This window comes from Strix aluco, chromosome 8, assembly GCF_031877795.1.
Source record: "Strix aluco isolate bStrAlu1 chromosome 8, bStrAlu1.hap1, whole genome shotgun sequence".
Classification (NCBI taxonomy): Eukaryota; Metazoa; Chordata; class Aves; order Strigiformes; family Strigidae; genus Strix; species Strix aluco.
In genome coordinates this window covers 22,209,190-22,230,069 of record NC_133938.1, presented here as the reverse complement: position 1 = coordinate 22,230,069, position 20,880 = coordinate 22,209,190, and the positions used below count along the sequence as shown (strand labels likewise).

At 36.4% G+C, this 20,880-nt stretch overlaps 1 protein-coding gene across 3 annotated transcripts in view; it reads left to right on the top strand.

Annotated features, from left to right (window-relative positions):
* Nucleotides 1–20,880, top strand: part of OLFM3 (olfactomedin 3) — a 66,476-nt gene that overhangs the window by 29,326 nt on the left and 16,270 nt on the right. The window contains exons 1-2 of one of the 3 annotated variants that reach the window (XM_074832643.1): nucleotides 13,542–13,688; nucleotides 18,292–18,438. In XM_074832643.1, coding sequence (XP_074688744.1) covers nucleotides 13,560–13,688; nucleotides 18,292–18,438 — 276 coding nt within the window. In that variant the 5' untranslated portion in view covers nucleotides 13,542–13,559. Of the gene's footprint in view, nucleotides 1–13,541; nucleotides 13,689–17,040; nucleotides 17,114–18,291; nucleotides 18,439–20,880 lie in introns of those variants that run through there. The other 2 variants (XM_074832645.1, XM_074832644.1) reach the window with 2 other exon arrangements.

The window sequence follows — 20,880 nt, the reverse complement described above, 5'->3', positions numbered from 1 at the left end:
GCTGAGGTGGGTTCCATCTGGAATAACTTTTCTCCTTATTTGTGATAGATTGACTATGTGTTATATTAAAAAGAAAACAAATAAACAATAATTTGCTAGTCCATCAAATGCAAAAAATCAATTAAAAAGAAGTGTATGTGAAATGCAGTTTCCTCAGCTTCCCACTTTCAACCTCTGCAATATTTTCTTCAGCATCTTCCTATTTCTGTCAAACTGTCTCTTTTTACATAGATTTTAAATAATTTTATTCTACTTATAAATTTAAAACTGATTTCCAAGGCTAACAGTGATGGACCTTAGTGCTTACTTATCGCTATTTAATTGCCTTAACATCACCAGCTTTGACACATTGCCTAAGTTGTATCCATTTTTTTCCAGTTTCATGTTAATAGTTTTTGCTTTTATGGTTTAATGACTTGGTGCTTTTTAAAAGCAGGAGATCTAAATCTTAGCTAGGAACACACTAATGCAAGACAAAAACTCAGAACAGAATTTTCGCTTGCTTGGGACAGATGGCTGTAAAATACAGTAAAGAATGATATAGTCATAATTATTTCTGCCTTACACTTCTTAAGCAGCAGAATGGCAAGTCACACCCCTTAACAGGAAGAGCACCTTGCCTGCAACTTGCAGGTAACTTTATTAGGCTTCAAATAATGAAAGAAAAGCCATGATAATTTTATTATATTTCAAATAGTAAATATTTTAAGCCCGCCAGCAATCATCAACCTCCTTATATTTAGAAGTGCCTGAAAGGGATATGTATTAATTGTGTTCTTGAATCATTTCTTTATGGGATATTTTGGAAGTACTGAGTGACTCAAATATGATTCAAAAAATACAACTCTAATATGCTTTACTCAGCTCAGGATAAAAGGTAGGAAATAAAATTCCAGTTATGGTATAGCCAGATCTTTGAAAAAGATAGTTCAGTTCTGAGGCATTATCTCCATTGTTCTCAAGATGGATTAATGTTTTGAGAGGAGAGAAAAGCAGACAGATTTTTTTCACATGGATTTTCCTGGAAATATTAAATAGTTGATAATTTTCTCCTCCTAAGCTACATTTGAGAATGTAAATTCTACTTATTTACAGCATTTCCTATCTCTCTCCTACTATCAAGATGCTGAAAAAGAGTTTCACCCCTCTAAACAATATGTCACCTAGAGCACACATCACATCTCTGATGTTTTTATTAAGAAGGGCATATTGGGTTTCCAGGTGAAAATTAGTGTTTCTGCTTACTATGAAGACCAAAATTACAATGCTTTGTTTGTTTATGAAAGACATTATTATGACTCATAATACTAAACGATGGTTCACGGAAATCATACAGCAAAATACTTTCCCATGATTACAGAACTTCACCTTTAGCTTCAGCAATAATGACGACACAATTTCAACAGCTTTTCTCTGTTGACAACCAAGGTATTAATATTCTCAGTTACTTTCAGTGTATAAAGGACTGATCTATGAATGGTTTGAGTGGAAGAGGAATATATGTATCTGGATCTTGAACGCTATATTCTATACTATGTTACATGATCAATGGGGGGTTTTCCTGTTGAATTACTGAAAAGCGCATACCACATAGTCTGGAATTTAAGATTTCATGTAATCCGAATAAGTATCTCAGGTGAACTGTGTAATTGGCTGTAGTTTAGTCATCTTAGTTTTAAGATATGGTGATATCACAGAAGTGAATTAAAACTTTTCCTCTGCAGACATTCAGGTTTCAACAGACCTGAAGAATATAAGGACTTTGCTTTCAAAATGCTGTGTATTGTTTGATGGGGGGGGGGGCGCTGTGTCTTACCCTCATGACCTTTACAGTAGTTTGGATTGAATTTGCTTTTCTTGTTTTGTGATCCTTGATGAGTTTGTACATATTTTTTAAACGATCATTTTGGACTGAAAACACTTTTCAGGAGCTCCAGCACAAGTTGTGTCCAAAGTTATTTTTTGCCCTTGTGCCAATAGTTCCTTCACTTTCTGCATCTGTTAGCCAAGCTGCAGAAACGAATTACAAGATTTAGTAAAAATCTTTTATTAAATTTCTCTGTCATTTGCAAATGAGTTAGTTAAATCTCCCTGTAAAAGTAATATCAAATCTCAAAAGTTATGTAAATGCCTTCATTAACCAAAATCTTAGTCCTTTTTTATTAATGAGATCTAAAAGCTTATGTAAAGCTTCACCAGCTTTGCCAATGAATTCTACTCTTCACAATCACATTGCTAAGCAGTCCTTTAAAGACTCACTGACTGTGATTCTTAATTAGTGAATTCCTCCTATTTCAAGCTAGAAAGAAAAATGCCTGCATTGAACTTCTTGTGGACAGAAACCTTTTTCTCTGGGAGTGAATTCTTTGCTTCTAAGCTATTCATTGATGCCTGCTCCTCACATATTTCATTTTTTTTTCCAGTGAGATAACAGTCATCTCTATAGTTTTTAATTTTAATATTGTAAACAGAGGATTATGACTGCAAACAGTGATTAAGTGCTGGAGATGATTAAAAATAGCCTTAGAGTGAAACTGCTGAAAAGACATTTTAAAAATATAGGTTACAGGCTGTATGGAGAGCATCAGTAAACAGAAGGCTTCTGATGTGGTATTGCCTGAGTCTTCATCATTTATATTCCTCTGTTGTCAGTTCAATAAACCCCACAAAACGGCAAAATTCCAGTCATCTTGTAAATTGGGTATGACCTTGTTTCCTTTTGGTCATAAAATGCAACTATAAAAGAATGAGTGTAATGTGTACCATTATTTTTTTAGAACACTTTGCATTTGGAAGCTGAAATGTGAGCCTTTTGTGTGGGATAAGTCATTGATCAGTTTGATGTCAGAACTGCTTACTGTGCTGTAAAAGCTTTGTTCTCTTTCACTGCCATAGCCTGTAGTATCAGACATTCCACTGCATGACTGCAAAGCAACACAAAGCCCAACCATTTTCAACCGTCTCCTCAACTGCTGTAATCATGTTCTGTAATAACTGAAAAGCCACTCGTTATTAGTCCGAGACCACAGCTTTCTAACTCAGAGAATAGGATTCAACGCCTGTTTTAGAGACACATGAAAAATGGCGTAAAGGATAACACATTACAGGGTGAAGAATCACAAACATTGAAATGATTAACCTTTAAGTATCACCATGCAAGCCACATAGTTGTATAATATGAACATAGTTGTTCAGACTATCTCTTCATCTTTTATTTTGCGCAAGTTTGAAGAAATATTCTACATTTATCTCAGTGTTTGCATTGGCTCACATTTTTCTGTGCCTAGTTTTGCGGAACTGTCAATGTACACCACTCTCTTCTAATCAAAAGAACATGCCCTCTCCTAATAGTTGCTAACTATTGCATATATGGATTTTTCTGAGCATTGTGCTAATAGTAAACCTCTGCAAAGTGGTACGTCAATCACATCTAAGTCAAACTGCTAGTAGAAATGGAGGAAGGAAAATCAGAATGCAAATTACTTCTTTCAAAACAATGTGGATAGCTGTGGGCGTCCAACAGACTTGCTGAGCCTGGGATCCTGGAAAATCATAAGCTGTATGAACTACAGTAGCCTCATTTGTCCCAAAAAGGAGGCAACTTCCAATAGTAAGAATATTAACCAGTTCAGGATTTTGTTAATTCTCAGGGAAGGATATCAACCCTCACACAGCAAGCAGTATACTGAGGTGACAGAACAACCATGCTGAGGATGGGCACACTAGCATGACTGCCATTGTCCCATGCATAAATACTGAATATATAAAAAGGTGCTTTGGACTGTCTGTCTTCTAGGTATCTTTCTTTTATATTCAAGTAACAAGTTAGGAGCAAAGAGGCAGCAGTCCCTAATACCTCAGCACTAAGTATGTCTGAGTACTTACAGCTCCATTTTTTCCCCTCTCTCTTCCTCTCTGCAGCTTTCTTTTTCTTTCTCCTACTAGTTTTACAAAGTTATTGTAAACTTTTCACATTCAAACTAGCTTTTACAATGTTGCTTTTCACCAATATGCAGAAATCTCAATCATCCATATCAAAGCTTACAAAACTGGCATTTTGTCATTTCAGGAAAATGGTAGCCAAGATTAAACCACATTTTATTTATTTTTTTATCTATTTGTACAAGCCAGTGTTACCACATGAGAGGTAAGAGCACTGATCTTCACAACCTCTGGGACACATTTGTGGTTTTTTTCATATTTACATTTGCTTTTGCTCTCTGCTATGCATTACAGAACTGCATTTCTCACAGTACTATATTCAGACAACAGCACCAATTTAATAAATTTTTATTTTTGCTCACTAGGGGCTGGGAACAGAACCTTGGACCTTCAAATTTGACACCCAAATTCCTCATCCATTAAGAGCTTCAGTTGCTATTAGCCTTCAGCCCTCAGCAGCTCTGCAGAGGGCAGCACCCATCCCTGGCGAGGATGGACCTCACACAGCCACCCGCCTATTTTGATAATCTCAGTAAGGAAAAAACAAAACAAAAACCAGGGTAAAGGGCAAGGTCAAGATCCATAAAAATGAGCAAATGAATCCTTTAAAGTGAAATATGTTTTAAAACTTTTATTTCTGTTCTGTAAAATAGGAAATAAAAAAGGCAGCTAGAAAAATAGTACTTCATAATTTCAATGAGGTCTATGACATACTCTGTATTATTTTTCTGCAAGTAATATAATTTTGATTCATTCCCAGATAAAAATCTTTAGTTCTTCTCAGCATTATTCAAATCAGAAACTTTGAGGATTGTTACAGCCTTACAAAATAACAAGTGTTTGCTTTCTATACCCTTATTTAAACATTAAAGTATTTTATAGTGTCTTTGATCTCAGATCATGCTTTGTGCCATATAGATGGACTATTTTGCCCACTACTGAAATGCAGCCATCTCTGAGGTGAAACACGTCACCTATTTAATTGTATTCAAAGCACTATACAGCATTTAGAACAGATTACAGTATCCAACTGAAACTGCAGGAAGCATTTTGCTAGACAGAACATAGCTAACTGGACTGGAATTTGGCCATAGCATTCAGATTAACACCTCTGTCTTGCAGCAAAAGCAACCCGTGGAATTTTCTCAATATTCACATATACTCCTTGTATGCTTTCATCCCAATTTAAAAGTAAACCAGACCTTCCAGAATGGCTTCAAGAAACAGTATACATTAAAAATTGATTCGCTTGCAATGATAAATGTTCACAAAATCTCACTTTTTGAGGATTTTGCAGGAAGCACATGCAGTGCTTTCTGAAAGGCCACATAATTTTCTTTCTCAGTCTTTCTGCCTCCTGAAACAGATCTTTGTATCTCAGAAGAGAGATGTTGTTAATGCCACTGTTGTTAGAAGATCCTAACAGAAAGATGTGACAGCCTTTAAATGCCATTATCAGTGCCATGCTGGTTGAACCTATAAATTTTTGGTTAGTATCTACATGTACTGTAGCCTGTGGGGTGCCAGACCACTGCAAGTAAGCACTAATTTAGACTTCTGAAGAATTTTCTCTATTTCATCCATACAGAGGATATGACAGGGATATGTTAGCAGAGGGAATCAGTATGACATGACAGTGTGAGAAGAGACTTGCCAAAAGAATGTATGAAACATGGTGGGATGCAGGGTAAGCCATTAGGACAACCCTCCCTATTTCACTTTTTTATTAGTCAGTTTATAAAGTCTTGACAACTATCTGCATCAGGAAATAAAAGGAGGATAAAGCCAAATGTTTCTGTAATGCAAATCTGTTCATTTACAAAGAACATAGAAAGACCTGTTTGTCAGAATACAGCAGAAATCAAACAAGAGTAGATGGTTCCTTTGCTCTCAGTTCCAAAGACAGGACTTAGCCAAATGTGAATACAGCCATGCTACTAAATAAAAAGGAGATGAGCTGCTCTGTGGACCACTAGGCACGGCTCCTTTCCACACACCAAAACTATTCTTTTTCCCCCCTGAAATGCTGCATCCATGTCCAAACCATCTAACTGAATCATACCCAGGCATAAAAGGAAAAGGTAATCAGGGTCTGTTTTAACAACAAACAGTATGGTTTGCTGTGGGCCAGTGTCCAACCCCATGCCCCAACCCTGTTGTATTTATAAGTACAGACATAGCACGTTAGTCTTTTCCCAAAGCCAAAATTGCCCCTTTACAGGGAATTATATTTTACAAACCCTTCCTATTTTCTTCATTTCTGTCTTTTTCTCAGTCACAAAGATCCAAGAATATTTTGAAAAGGGACTGAACAAATTTACCTGTAGCTATTATATGGGACAGTCCACAGGCAACCTCCAGTTTAGGGGTCTGTAACCACTGACTGCCAAAAGCTGTAAGTATACATTAACCAGAAAAAGTTTCAGTTATACTGGCCATTTTCACAGAGTCTAAATGGACTTCTGTTCTAAGTATCTTAGGTTTCTGTTTTCTGACATCCAGTTGCAGTCAGAGCCAGCTGAAACCACTTAATGTATTAAATTAAAACAGAATTCACTGATATTCATGGCTCAAGCTCTACTCCAGGATTATATATAACTTCATAGTGAATTTCAGCTTCTGGACATCTTAGAAGAACAAGTTTCTTTTTAAGTTTATCCTCAATGAAAGCCAGCTCACCTGCCTCACCCACCCTCAACAGAATAATATGATTTTGAGGATGGAAAAAAGACAAAATTGCACATGGTTAAAAACCTTAAGCATGAGGATTACTCCAGGAGGAATTATGCATAAATCCTTATATCCAATCCCTACAGTTTTCAAAAGAACATTAAAACCGCACTACTGTCAGATGCCCAACCAATTTCAGAGCCAGGACCGTCCAACATTGCACACTGCCATTCTGTGGATGTTCATAGCAGGAGGAGGGATCCCAGGATGCTCCAAAAGCATGCAGATTCCCAACCTCTGTTGAAGGGAAAAGGACTCTGCACAATCTTTAGTCGTTCTCTACTGAATAGATATCTCTTTATATTTTAGAAAATAAGTTTTTGAGTAAGCATGAATAACCTTGATCAGCCAGAGAAATAACAAGGACAGAACAGAAAAGGCTGATTTCACTAAACTCTTTTTCTCCCATTAGATCCATCATCATATCACACCTTTGAGGGAAAAGCCTATGAGGTTTTACTGAGTATCCGATATAAATGTTACTGAAAATTAAAATGGCAGGAAATCAACTGAAGAAGTTTTTGTTTTCATTTCAGTTAGTCCTTCTCTGCCCATTTTTTTTCCCAGCTGTTTCAAGTAACTGCAGACTTTCCTGAGGCACACTGCCCAGCCTGCTTCTAGTTTCAGGCAACTCTCATAGTGAACTAAGCCTACTGTAGACACACTACTTTGTTACTCTGTACAATTGGGAATTGCTAACAGCAGAACAGAAGAGAATAGGTGGGAAAAAACCGTGAAAGTGCTAAGAACAATGTCTTCCTTCATACAAAAGAAGCTCCCTGAAGCCTGAAAAATGGACAAGCAGATAGCTAAGACCACTTCAGAAAGAATGTCACCTCAACAGCAATGGTAGAGAAGCATGTAATGGACAACAGACTTTGAAAATTCCTTGCTCGATACTTTTACTATGAGTGGAGATGCCTGACTGAAGAATGTCACCGTGTATGCACAGATGAGCTGGTGAAAGGATATTCTCTAGAAAGGGCACAAACCTCTCAATCTGCTCTTACAAAGAACCTGGATATTACTATTCACAAGTAACACTTCAAAGCCAGAGTTTTTTGTTTAACAAAAACATAGAGTTAGATGAAGAAGCTCAACTTTTCTTGGGGTGTCTATATTTAAAGAATTGGAATTGAACTGAAAGGGCAAAGATGTACTTTCTCAGACCACCTGCAGCTCTGTGAATGTTAACTGCTATTCAAATTCTAAGAACTTTGCTTTATACATGCATTAATCTTATGTGAATAACTAACAACGCTCAGGAACATGACTGAAGTACTGACACACATTTTTTAACCCAATGTACTACTGAGTCACTCCTAGAGTATATCACATGAAGAAAAAGAACTCTACACTATAGAACACTGTAACAAGGGAAGATTCACTTTTATGCATGAGCTTACTTTCTAAACCTAACCTGTCAAAGTACAAACTTACTGAGATTTAAGATTCCTGACTTTGCTCTGCTTCAAAGGAAGCTATTTAAGACAGCTGAGCCATGAGTATGCAATCACTTGGATCTCTATCTTCATAAAATGCCAGGTTTTAGGCAAAGCCTTTATAGCATTTACCTATGAACATGATTTTGTATTGTAAGAAATATTTTTACAAACATTAAATAAGCTGACATCAGGGTTAAGTAAGTGACTGCTGAACTTCACCGTTTCCTCTTTCTTACAATCACTGTTTCTTTTCCTCAAGCCAGGAGTTAACTAGACATTTTTCATGCATTTATACGTGTGTGTTCACATATTGCTGAATCTCAGGACATTTGCTATGTTGATATTCCTAATACTGATGTTAATTACTTTTTATAGTACAGAGATTATCATACCTCAGTTGTGATAACGTAACATTGGGCTGTATTCTCATTTAGATTAGACTTTACTTAACCCATATCAAAATGTAACAGGATCTCAAAGTGAAAGTAAATATCAGAGACTAGAAGAGCCTCCAACTTATATAATAACAGTAAAGGCATTCATACAATACCTTAATAATACTTTAATACCTCTAATAATTTATAATATAATAATTGAATATTACAGAACTGGTATACAGTAACTCTGCTAGCAACACTGAAATTGTTCCAGATTTGCATACTTCTACGTAAAATCAAATTACAGCAGCTGTAGTTATTCGGTATAAATGTTTTAGCTTTTACTGACGTTAGGAGAAGTTAGATACAAAAAGAGGAAGTTATCATACCAGTAGAAATTTCAGGGTAATAAATAATAATGTTCATATTCTAGAATTACTGTTGCTCTTGTTCAGAAAACTACTTCATAACAGGTTATCGTAGACTAGAAATCTGAAATTGCACCTTTCTAAAAAAACAAAAGCAAACCACAGAGCTTAAATGAAATACAGATCATAAGGTTTTGTTTCTACTTCCTAACGAGATGAGAATAACTCTTCAGTTATTCTCTGGTTTCTGGTAAGATCTTTGTATATGTGGTTTCAGATGTGTTTCTCACAAAAAAATTCTATTATTTGCTTGCCATTTTTTAATTTACCCAAATATTTATGGCAAAATACAGCTAAAATTATTTTAAAGTTTTAACTCCTTAACAGAAGAGGTTTTTGGACATTTCTACAGTTCTGATGAGAACACAAACAAAATATAGTTCCAGTGAGTGTTTCCACTGTTCAGGAAAGAAACCTTTTCAGAGACAGTCTCCGTTCCCACATATGTCTTCTCTAGCAGTACTACTCTGAAGCAACTATTTGACAAATGGCTGCATGAAATGAGGAATATTAGATACACAGAATATTGACTATTACACCGAACAAGTAATGTCCCTGTCTAGGTGAAAGGTGTAGCCTATGTAAACAATCCCATGTTTAGCATTACACATACAGGACACAGCTGCCACATACTGACTTACAGTCCTAGAAGAACAGTTTTGCAGCTTTCCAGTGTAAGCTACATTACTGTTAGTCCCTGGGCTAGGGCTGCCTTAGGAGATTTCCATATACCTCTACAACCTGCCACCATCACTGGACTGCAGTGCAAATGTGCTTTAAAGCCCTTGTGTAGTTACAGGGGATCTAACCTAAGCACCATGGGGATACCAAACAGATACCCATTATATGGTAATTTAAAATTATATAACCAGCCAAGAGTACTAGATGATTATCTCCTGCTATGCTCTTTAAAGGTGTATCTAACAGCAATACTGTGAATCACACATTAGCAGGTTTTCTCTTCAGCAGGTAAACTAGTTGGAAGAAAATAAAGTTCTAAACTACGTTAATGAATACTCTTATCACGAGAACCAAGCAGCATGTCATCTGTTCGGAATAATCATAATAACCAAAGAGTGTTCTTTGCAGGAGATAACAATACACTGGATTAAGGATAATCAGCAGTAATTTTTCATCTGGACTTCAGAAAAGCCTTTTATTATCTTTTGAATGTACTTTGTCCAAGGTTAAAACAATCAGGAGGGGACCAATTATGTTCTTTTGTGGAACAGAAAATGTTTAATACAAGAAAATCAAAAATACTAACAGCTGCAGCTCAATGTGGTTTAAAAAAAAAAAAAATCTATCATTACTTTAAGGAAATGTCTTGGAACCGGGGGAATTAATGTGCTTATTAAACTTCTGAAAGAAGACAGGAACAAAAAAGGTGATAAAACTGGTGAATGACAATCTTTTTTGTGTTAGGTCTAGAGAGGATGCTGAGGTACTTCAGAAGAACCCAATAAAAGTAGAAAATTATGCAACATTGCTAAATGTTACCTAATCCATACTGGAAGTAATCAGTGGAGTTACTCAGGGAATTGTTAAATTGCCAATAAAGTGCAACAGTTCAGCAAAAACCTGACTCTTGATGTCATTCTGGATGGTTCAAATATGCACATCTCTTAGCAGACAACTTTAAGCCTATCTCCACAGAAACACGAACTCTTTCAAAGACTCAAACACCTCCACTCACTATGCCCTTCATCATGTTGAGGTAATGCCCGACTGACCTCTCAGTCTCAAGACACTACAGGGCAATACACTTAATGGCCACCATCACACAATCCAAGCTTTTATAAAATTTATCTTCTGAAATACAGAAAATATGCTGAGTAGAACAGCTGCCATTACAGAACTGTGAAATGCAGGAGTGCTTGTGAAGCTCTGGATCGAGCAGCACATCCCCATACCGGACTGAAATGTGGCACATACCAGCCATCTTTGCACTCTGGTTTGCGAAAGTAAGGAAACACAGATGCCTGGCTGGAGCCAGTGTAGTTGCTGACTCCAGACAAGCAGGAGGTCAGGATCCTAGAACACACCCCAGAGAGTAAGCACAGACACTACTACAAAAGTTGATTTATGAAACCTAATGCTGCTATTGACTCTAAAGGAGTCAATAGAACAAAAGAAAGTAGAGTCACCACTGGCTCTCAAAAGGTACCAACAGTGTTACGAGATTTAACAAAACTGAGTTGTTTCATGGGCTTGATTACTATATTTGCAGCATCCAAATGCATCGATGAAGGTTTTTTTTCTATTAAGTAGCTGAAAGCAATTCTGGTCATTAGAAACAGATTAAGGTTATAATTTTCAAAAAAAAAGGTTTTTAACAGAAAATTGCAGATTTGGATTGAACACAGCATTTCTCAAATTTGCAATCTAATCATGACTTCTAGTAAGTATGTTTTTCACACAATACATAATTAAACTGTGGAACTCCATGCCAGTGGATGTTGTGCCTCCTAAAAGTACAGATGAGTTAAAAAATTACTTGAGAAATTCATGGAAGCAAGCATTGTGCAAGACTCTTGAACACAAAGTTACAACCTCAGGTCTAATAAGTACCACAGTTTGCTGGAAGGTTACACCAAGAAAAGTATTGTTATATTTTTGTTCTCTTTTTACACTCATCTTTTTAAGCATCCACTGCTGGCCATTGCTAGAGGAAGGAGCTAAATGGATCAAGGAGACTGATCCAGTGCAGCATTTTTTTACTGGGATTTTTTTTTTTCTCAGTCCCAAAAAAAAGTATCATGTTTTCTTATTCAGACATCAGTATCATCAACTACCAGTTCATATTTTGAAAGCAATCCAAGTTCTCTGGAGAAAACAGCCCTTGCGTGTTATTTTGTTCCAGGAGTTTTGGTATCAATTTGATAAAGTATGTGAAATAAGTCAAAACGCATGCAAACAAATGTGTGCATTCAACATGCTACAGGTAAATAAAACTACAAGATGTTTAGTATTTAATTGATTATTATTTTCATATTTAGGTCTTTTACTACAATGTCTATACAAACAGAGAAACTAGCAAAAAGCTCATTTTTCTGTGCAGAAGCTGTATATAAGCAAACTCATATTCTTTCACTGTTTCCAGATGCATGTCTTCAGTCAGTTAGGTTTTTTTGAGTATTTGAAACATTTCACAGCTCATCTTACTGTGCAACTCCCAGAAAACATTTAATACTTGGATACACAGAATTTTTCTCTGTATTCTATTGCTGGAAGACTCCTTATAAGATTATAATAGCTCTCAATGTGTTTTTCAATTTCTTTTAAAAAAAATAATTTTCTATTTTCATTAAACTGAAGAGATTTATTGAAATAATTCTGAATGAATGTTGGAAGAGAAAAGCCTAGCCTGAACTTGGAGTACAAGCTCTGAGAATCTGAAAAACTGTTTTCAGGGGTTTAGTCACTTTATTGAATGCATTCATGATCACACCGTCCTATAAATACATCCCTTCAGTTTCACTACAGGTTTCCTTCATGCAAACAGCTAAAATTCCTTAAGAAAAATACAGTCTTTTGGAAGCAAATTCAGAAACAAAGTCCATAACTGCCTCTGGGAAAAATATAGTAGTCTATCCCTGAAAACTTTTAAGCAAGTACTCTCTAAAATAATTGCTGTTAGAAATCCTTGCTCAGCATTTTTTCTTTTTAAAATCAAAAAGTAAAACTACCTCAACAGCACAATGATTGCTATACTCTTTTTTTCTGGTGGGGTTTTTTTTCCCTATACTTGCTAAATTTATGAAAAAGATAAATTGCTACTGAACCTGGAGATCATTCTACAGCACTAGAGAACAGTAGATTTAACAGCAGATTAGAGCCGAAAGAAGCCTCAAAATGCTACATGAGCAACCCACAATTTGTCTTCTGTTCCCATCCAAACGGCAATGAAGACACACTTAGTTTGCCAGGCCTAGATGTAATGCAATAACTCTCAGTATAAAAACTTGTAAACTAACAAGAACACTGAGAAATGTGAATCTTTACTGCTTCAATGTTCTTTTATGAACACCAAATATCTTAATAACAGGCTGGGGAAATTATAAAGTCATTGATGTTTGTAATTTATGTGAGATCAACAAACCAAGGAAAGTTCAGAGAGGTTTCTGGTGTTTTCACGAGCAGGCTGACAGTTCTCCCCCTTCCCCATCCACTTGGACAAGTATAGGATCATATTTAGAAATAAACCTCAGCATATTTCTACCAAAGCAGTGATGGGGAGTGGGGGGTTATTTGTGTCCGGGTTTGTGATTGGGCTTTTGCATTTCAGACAGGAACACATACTACTCTGCAAGGGCTGAACTAATTAAGTGCTAATTGAGTCTCTAGCACCTATAAAGAGGTAATTCACCCATGCCATCTCCCACTGGAAACTGCAATAATTATTAGCATAGAAAGGACTGTTTATTTAGTGGTCAGCATAAGATAGTCATAAGTATTTGTTAGAGCAGAAAGACAGAGGGCAAATAAGGATATGAGTGTTTCTAATGGATGATTAAATCTGGGTGTCTTGATCTCCTTTCATGCTGTGGATGTTGTGTGCTGCAGTCACGCCTCTCACTGCCAGCCTGCACTGGGATGATAATCAGTCACTATGAAAACTCATTAGCTCCACAGCAATGAGTCCTCCACTGCTGAAGCTTGGTGCTGTTCTTAGTACCATGGCAATGATCTCTAACTGGATGTCCCAAACTCTCCCATCTCTGGTAGGACTAAATACCACCAGAATAACCACTTCAGATACTCTAGTAAGTAGCTGTGATGTGTTGCAAGCCATCTTAATGCTGAAGTAGTGTTTAAGTGCCAGCAAAAGCTTTAGTTTGCTGCCTCTTTGTAAATCTCTTTTTAAGCTACTGATCTTCCTGTCATCACTTAATGCATGCTTCTCTTTGGGCATCATAAAACTGCACATTGGTGAGCATGTTGCGGTCTTATTATGAAAGGAAAGATTTTAAAATAGCATCCTTAAATATTAGAACAAATGCCTTCATCTTGAGTGTGAAATGCTAAAAATAGTAGAGCAATGTAATTTCGTTTGTCTAGACTTTTTTCCTATGTTTACTGTTCCAGAAAAATGTATTGCATTATTAAGAAAAAAAAAAATCTGGCAGTGGGTTTCTTTTTGTCTGAATAATGTTACATATTAGCTATTTACTACAATATGTAAGGGGTCTGATTCTCTCCCATTTTCCTTTACTGGAGTACAGTTAAGGAAATAAATAGCTGTTAGAAACAAAATAAAATTGGTACTAAGAGGTTGGGTACCCGAATTTTAGAAAGGCTGATACGGGAATAATACAAATGACACAAATACCACTCTGTATCGTTGATGCTCATATATAGCAGCCTCTGTTAATGAAGACCTACAGAAAAGCTGTAATTAACTACTCATGAGAAGCCTAAAACTTAAAGTAATACTTTAATTGGACATTTTCCTAAATGTTTAGTGAAACACTCTTCTCTGTATCTTTTTGTGTAACTGCAATCAGATGTTTACATAATAGTATGTTATGTAAATTTAACTATTTGTACAGTAGTTCACTATACTCAGAATTTAGTTTTTAGTTGCAACTAAAAATGATGGATTTACTAATCAACATTTAATTAATTGAATATATGCATGGAGGAAAAACACTACTGCAGAAAATCATTGCATTTAGACTTTAAATATTACTGCTTTAAAATTAATTAAATGATGTTAAACAATTCTGTTGTGTTTTAGAGCAGCAAGGTGAGGGGACAAGGAAAAGCTCTTTTATTTTCCTTAAATGTAACTTGTGCTCATTGAACTACAGTATATATTGCTAGTTTTTGTAACAATATGATATTACAATAATAAAGTTCCCTATCACATTTAAATCCAAGTTTAAAGTTGCAACTGAGTAACTACGAGATGCACACTAGTTATTATAACACACACACATATATCTATTTATACACATATATGTGTTTATATATATTTACATGTTCAGATTCCAAGTAGTGTAAACTGTCAAGCTTCCTGTGGCTACAAAAGAAGGCTGCTGATACAAATACCTCCAAAGTATTATTTCAATAATGCTCTTTGCACTCATTGAGTTGGAGTTGTATGCATATTTTGTGTTTCAAGAGGGGTAGCAGGAGTGCCAGCAGAGCTGGGGAAACAATCACACAAACCTGATTATCGGAGCTTGGCAACATCTGCCAAGTAAAAAAAAAAAAAACAAAAACACCAAACTTCAATCACATGGGGTTCTTTCTGCATAAAACCAAGCACCACAAATCTGCTACCTTTCTCTAAGCTTTAGATGTTGGCCGAGAGACTTTATACCTCAGGCGCTTTGTAATACTGAGGTCATCACTGACTGGTTTTTAACTGCCATCAAGAGTTATCCACTGGCAGCTTGTCCTGTGCACAGTGCAGCACATGCACTTCTCCAGCAGTTCTCTTCTAGCACATACACAGCTCATAAATTGTGTATATTGTACCAGGAAAAAAAGAACAAAAACTCCCAATTTCCTCCCTTCAGCTGGAAGAATTGTACAAGGAGATGGGGTCAGAGAGAGGGCCTCCTCTTTGAGATCTGTTCCAGTCCCAGGATTGAAATTGCAAGACAAACTGAAAAATACTGTTTATATTTAAGCAACCATATTAAGTATACATACTGCCATTTGTCCTGTCACTAGTATCGATGGAGATAACTATAACAGTTTTATCAGAATATATAAAAGTGCAAGTGAAAAAATAAATCTTTTGGAGGTGAGTCTGTAGCCCAGCAGCCTTCTAAGGCAATGGTTAATATTGGTCTTTGTAGGGACTCCTGTTTTACCCAAATATTCAAGAACTAGCATAATTTATTATTGTTGCTGTACTCCACTTGTTATTTCTTTTCTTGTTTGTTTACTAAGGCCTGTCAGCAGTAAGCCTGCATTTGAAAAGTAGATTCAGTAGCTTCTGTAAGGTTTTGATGCCTTCTAGCTCTTTCCCTGCATGGCACAGCAGCTTCTGCTTGAGGTAGGGATTAAATGTCAAACTAAAAAAGTACCTGAAGAAAAAAAAAAAGGCAAAGTGCACCTATACTCACCTGCTTGTTTTTCTCAGTGATTACCCATCCTAATTAATGAGGGAACCCTAATGGCCCAAATACAGGGAACCACAGAATACTGCAAAGAACTGTAGCCTAAGTTGTAGGAGTACTATGAGAATGCTTATTTATGCACAGGCAGTCAATAACCATGCAGTTGTATTGGGCCTGACAGTCTCTCACTGTGAGAAATATTTTCCCAAAGAGCAGTTACTTTTTAAAATCAAGCCATATGTTAGATGCCATAAGAAAATATCTGCTAAGTTAATCAATAAAGGTGTTTTTTTTTCCCATAGATAAAGCCAGGAGAGACACTCATGACATCGCTAGAATATCTAAGTACCTTTGATAACACAGCCTGGATTATAATGGCTTTAACTACAGACTGTGCATGATCCTGGTATCTCATACACTCTCCACTGTAGAAAAGTTACGTGAATGCAGTAAAACCAGTTGCTACCAATCTAAATGTAGCAGGTGTAAGGCTCAAATATCACAATTTTTCATAAACTTATATTAAGTATTTCTATCCTAAGGGATTATAATCACAAACTCTAGATTCCTGAACATGTTCCTGAACTTCAGGAAAAATTCAGTTTCCTTGCTCTTGCATGACAACATGGCATAAGTTCTACAGAGAATCGTAGAAACTACCGGAGTGAACAGAGCTTACACTTTGCAAGGGTTATCAGCCTTGATAGGCTTCACTTGTTCCAGCTCACAATTTTAGTAGCTGCTCAAAAACAATCTAAATTGTCTCTGCATACGTAATTTGTTTAGTTTTTAGTGTTCTCCATGTCTTAAACTAGATTCTCTTTGCCCTAAAACTTAAGGTGAAGAGAACACCATATAGAGGCAGTATAATTTAGCATCAAACTCTGGATACACCTTTCTAGCAAACCATAAGGCAAGTTCAGCTGTTCTCTTTTTACAGTCATCTACATTACGACACTTTGTTTTTCCTTGCAAAACAGGGGAACAATACCATTTTGATTTTTCAATTAACTGCAGTAGGTCACTGCTGTCTTCAGTGACTTCTTCAGAAGAGTCATCGTTCCGAAGGGTCTTTTTCTAGCCTCAGTCTGCAAAGATATTGTACCTCTTTTCAGGTGAGGAACTCTGCAACTTATTCTGCATTAAGCTGCCAGTAAAGCATCAATATCAAAGTTTGCCAGTTTAAATAATCACTCTCTGTACTGACACTAGGTATAATTTTATAATATAACTAGTAATCGATTCCAAATGTGTTCAGACCAAAATGACTTCAATGGCATCCATTAGCATCTGTACTATGAAATTCAGTAGTCAATACTATATTATTAGGAAAGAATATTGCATATTAACTTTAAATTACAGTTTAAAAAGAAAGTTAAAAAATGACTTCATGTGTCCACTAGTTTTAATTCCATCACCTGAATCTTTTCATTCATCTAATTATATCACTTTCTCTCATTCTTATGGTGTGTATTTCTATACATCTCATTAAACAGATACCTAGTCTCACAAGGTATCACACAAACTTTAAATGCAGTGCAGTATTAGCCTCCTCTGCAAGCAAATGTGATTTTTTGCTTTTCTTTCTCAATCATGGTTACTGTAAACAAGAACTCTTGCTTACTCCCGAATTCTTCTGTCCCACTGAAGCATGTGCAGTGTCTTAACTGCACTGTCATGCTTGCCATGACCGCCGTTCATCTAAACTAACCAGACGCTTTTCAGTACGACCCTGCAGCAAGCGCCTCTTCCCTTTGGTGTATGTGCAGTAGCAGTCAACAGAGAACAGTCTTCTTTATGCTACATCTTTAGGAGCAAACCTGTTGATCCACATCCCAAAGTGCTGCTGAGCCAGGTTCCAATGGGGGAGTCCCATGCTCTGTGCTCTCTCTCTTCAGGGTTTTATAGCTGTTCTGTCTTTGTTGTTTCCATTACTCTAAAGTAAAAGTCATTCAGGCTAAAAGGACATGTTTGTTCTCTGCTGATGAAAAACTGTAACATCCCTTTACAAATGATTAAATCAACTAGTTTGTGTTCAGTCACGAGCAGAAAACTGTTCTCATCCACCCTGGGAACAATATGTGCTGGACGCTTCTAGAGAACTATTACAAATATGTGAGATATGACAAAACTGTGAGAAACCACCAATCTAATTAGAGAGTAGTAAGTGTTGACTAGGAGGAACCTAATTGCAAACGTATACTGCAAAAATAAAATTTTCTGAGGTAGTGGTTTTTCAAACAACAAAAAGATCAGTTCAGTTCCCTTTATTTTTATTATTTTGTCATTACAGACTCAGATTAGCCCCAAGGAAGGGTGGCAAGTTTATAGTTCAGCCCAGGATCCTGATGGCCGTTGCATTTGCACTGTTGTTGCACCGGAACAAAACCTATGTTCAAGAGATGCCAAAAGCAGGCAACTGAGACAACTGCTAGAGAAGGTAAGTCTTCCCAACAAATTCCTCCTTTTGATCACTAAACTTCCCAAGGAAATCCACTCCTTTCCCTCTAAGTTTAATACTTAATGGAGTCTTGATGAGTTATTTAATAAAAATATTTCTTCAGGTTAGATCCCCTACCTGTGTTCTCACCACTGATCATTATTTGTCTATTTTCCTTACATCACACCTTTCCCAACCCAAGCCACTTATGTAGCAAACTGAAGTTGCATCTTCTCTTGTTCACTCCTCCCAAAGTTCTTTCTTACACACAGACGGGACTGATTTTTCTATGTAAAAACTGTTACAAATCCAACCTCAAACTAGCTAGTTGCTGTGGGATTTAAACTACAGCTTCTGCTTCAGTCATGAGACTCCTGAAGGTCATTCCTTGTCTCTTATCAACAAATAAAGAGATATAGACATGACAGCATCTGCAAAGCAACATGTACAGAAGAGAAACAGTTCTAATTTTCTTTCATTTACTCTTTCCTCAGTACTATTAATTCATTCTCTGGTGGTCCAAATTTTCCCCAAACAACCCAATTCTTATTTCCAGTATTATCCACTATTGCATATATGGTAAAACAAATGAAGTATTATTTTACATCAACAATGAAAAAAATGCAGCAACCATGAAAACACAAACTATTGTTCTGCATTCCCTGTATAAGTAACCAAGGTTATTGTATCACAGCTGGTGGTACAGAACCTGAGGCCTGAGAGGGTGGTTGAACAGCAGCAGAAAGCAACATAAAACGTAGACTTAAAAATACATTTTTTAGCATACAATTTTCAGTATTTTTCTAGCGACAGAAAAATCACTCCAGTGCTAATATAGTGCTAGATCCCTGCAGATTTTCCCTTCCTAAATTTCCATGAACTTCAGCAGGGACTTAGCTTCGGGTTGTGACAGAGCCCATAGCATGAGATGCAGGGAGAGGACATTGATGAAGCAGCACACAGAGGAGGAGCTACCTTTCCTCATGCTGTCTGTTTACTTAACAGAGGAAGATTTCAGTCCCCAGAGTCTTTGCTTTAGCATATTTCCCAAACAATAAAATATTAATGTAAAAAAATCTTACTTTCTTTTGGGGTGGGGGCTGGAGTGGTGTTAAGATCTCAACATAGTTTCTGAGCTGCCACATAGAAGAACCTAAATCATCAGTCTCTGAAAGCTATTTTCTTATGATTAGAACTGTGGTAATGATGGGTATGTAATGCCATATTATTATTACTTCACTAAGTCCATGCACAGTCATTTAATTAGAGCCTTTATGTGAATGCATCTTCTGCCAAATGGACACGCTCAAAAGTTCTTCCAAGACCTGAAGGACTTAATCTGTCTGCTTTCAACAATTAGAAATCAAAGGAAAAAGAAACATTTTTTTTTTTCATTAAAAATACTTTCTAAGAACTGCCAATGGCAACTGTGCAATAACTGATGTATACGATTTTTAAGAGTATTTTAAGAGTATTTCCTGAATCCATCATTCTGTAGGTCACAATATATTAGTTTCAAACGTGAATATCAGTTCAAACAGTCCATATTCTTGCAAACAACAGGAATACTGCTGGGTTTGTCTTTTATTAGGAAGCTAGAATTTATTTTTTTTTCTCTTGAGCCAAAGCTTCAATATGGTGCCTAATACATTTACAGCAGTCTACTTTTTTAATGTTTTGTGAAAACAAAACACTTACTGAAATAGAATAACTGCACTTGCAAAATGTGCGACTGGCAGAAGAATTGCTTTTATAACAGATACTTTTAAAAAATATATGTAATTTACTCTAGATGATAGTTATTCTTGCCTCATTGTGGTAAAAGTGTCCGCTATAGCTACAAAGTCACTTGGTCTACAAAAGTTACCTGAACATTCACTACTCATCTGTAAAAAAATTTAGTTTTCTAACAGTGAGACAATTGCATAGAATTTCTAATTTTATATCTACTTACAAAATCATGAGCAAACACCTATTTGATCATGGCACACCCCATCTTATCTCTGGATAATCTCATGAATTCCTTATACTATTATATAAATGCCTACTAGCAGTGAAAGTCATGCTCTTCATACTAACCAACATCTCCAAATCTCAGTCCTGTCCCGCATGCTATACAGCACATCCTGAAGAACAGTCAGCGTCTACTGCAAGTGTCCAAGTAGACTCCGCTGAGCCCGTTGATAATGGTGCTGAAAGGATCTCTCTCTCTTTACCTCAGAGAACCTAGTCCAAATCATTTATGGCTTCAGATAGTCCTCTGTTGTCCCCGTTCCCCAATTTTTGGACTATCATGCAGTTATGGAATTTAAAACTGTACTGTGGTATAAATGACTCACAACTAAAGCATTGACATAAGCACATTTTATTGCCTGATGTTTAACTACCTAACCAGGAAAAAAGGTAAAGTAACAAAAAGTGCATTTAGAGACTGTTCTTCTT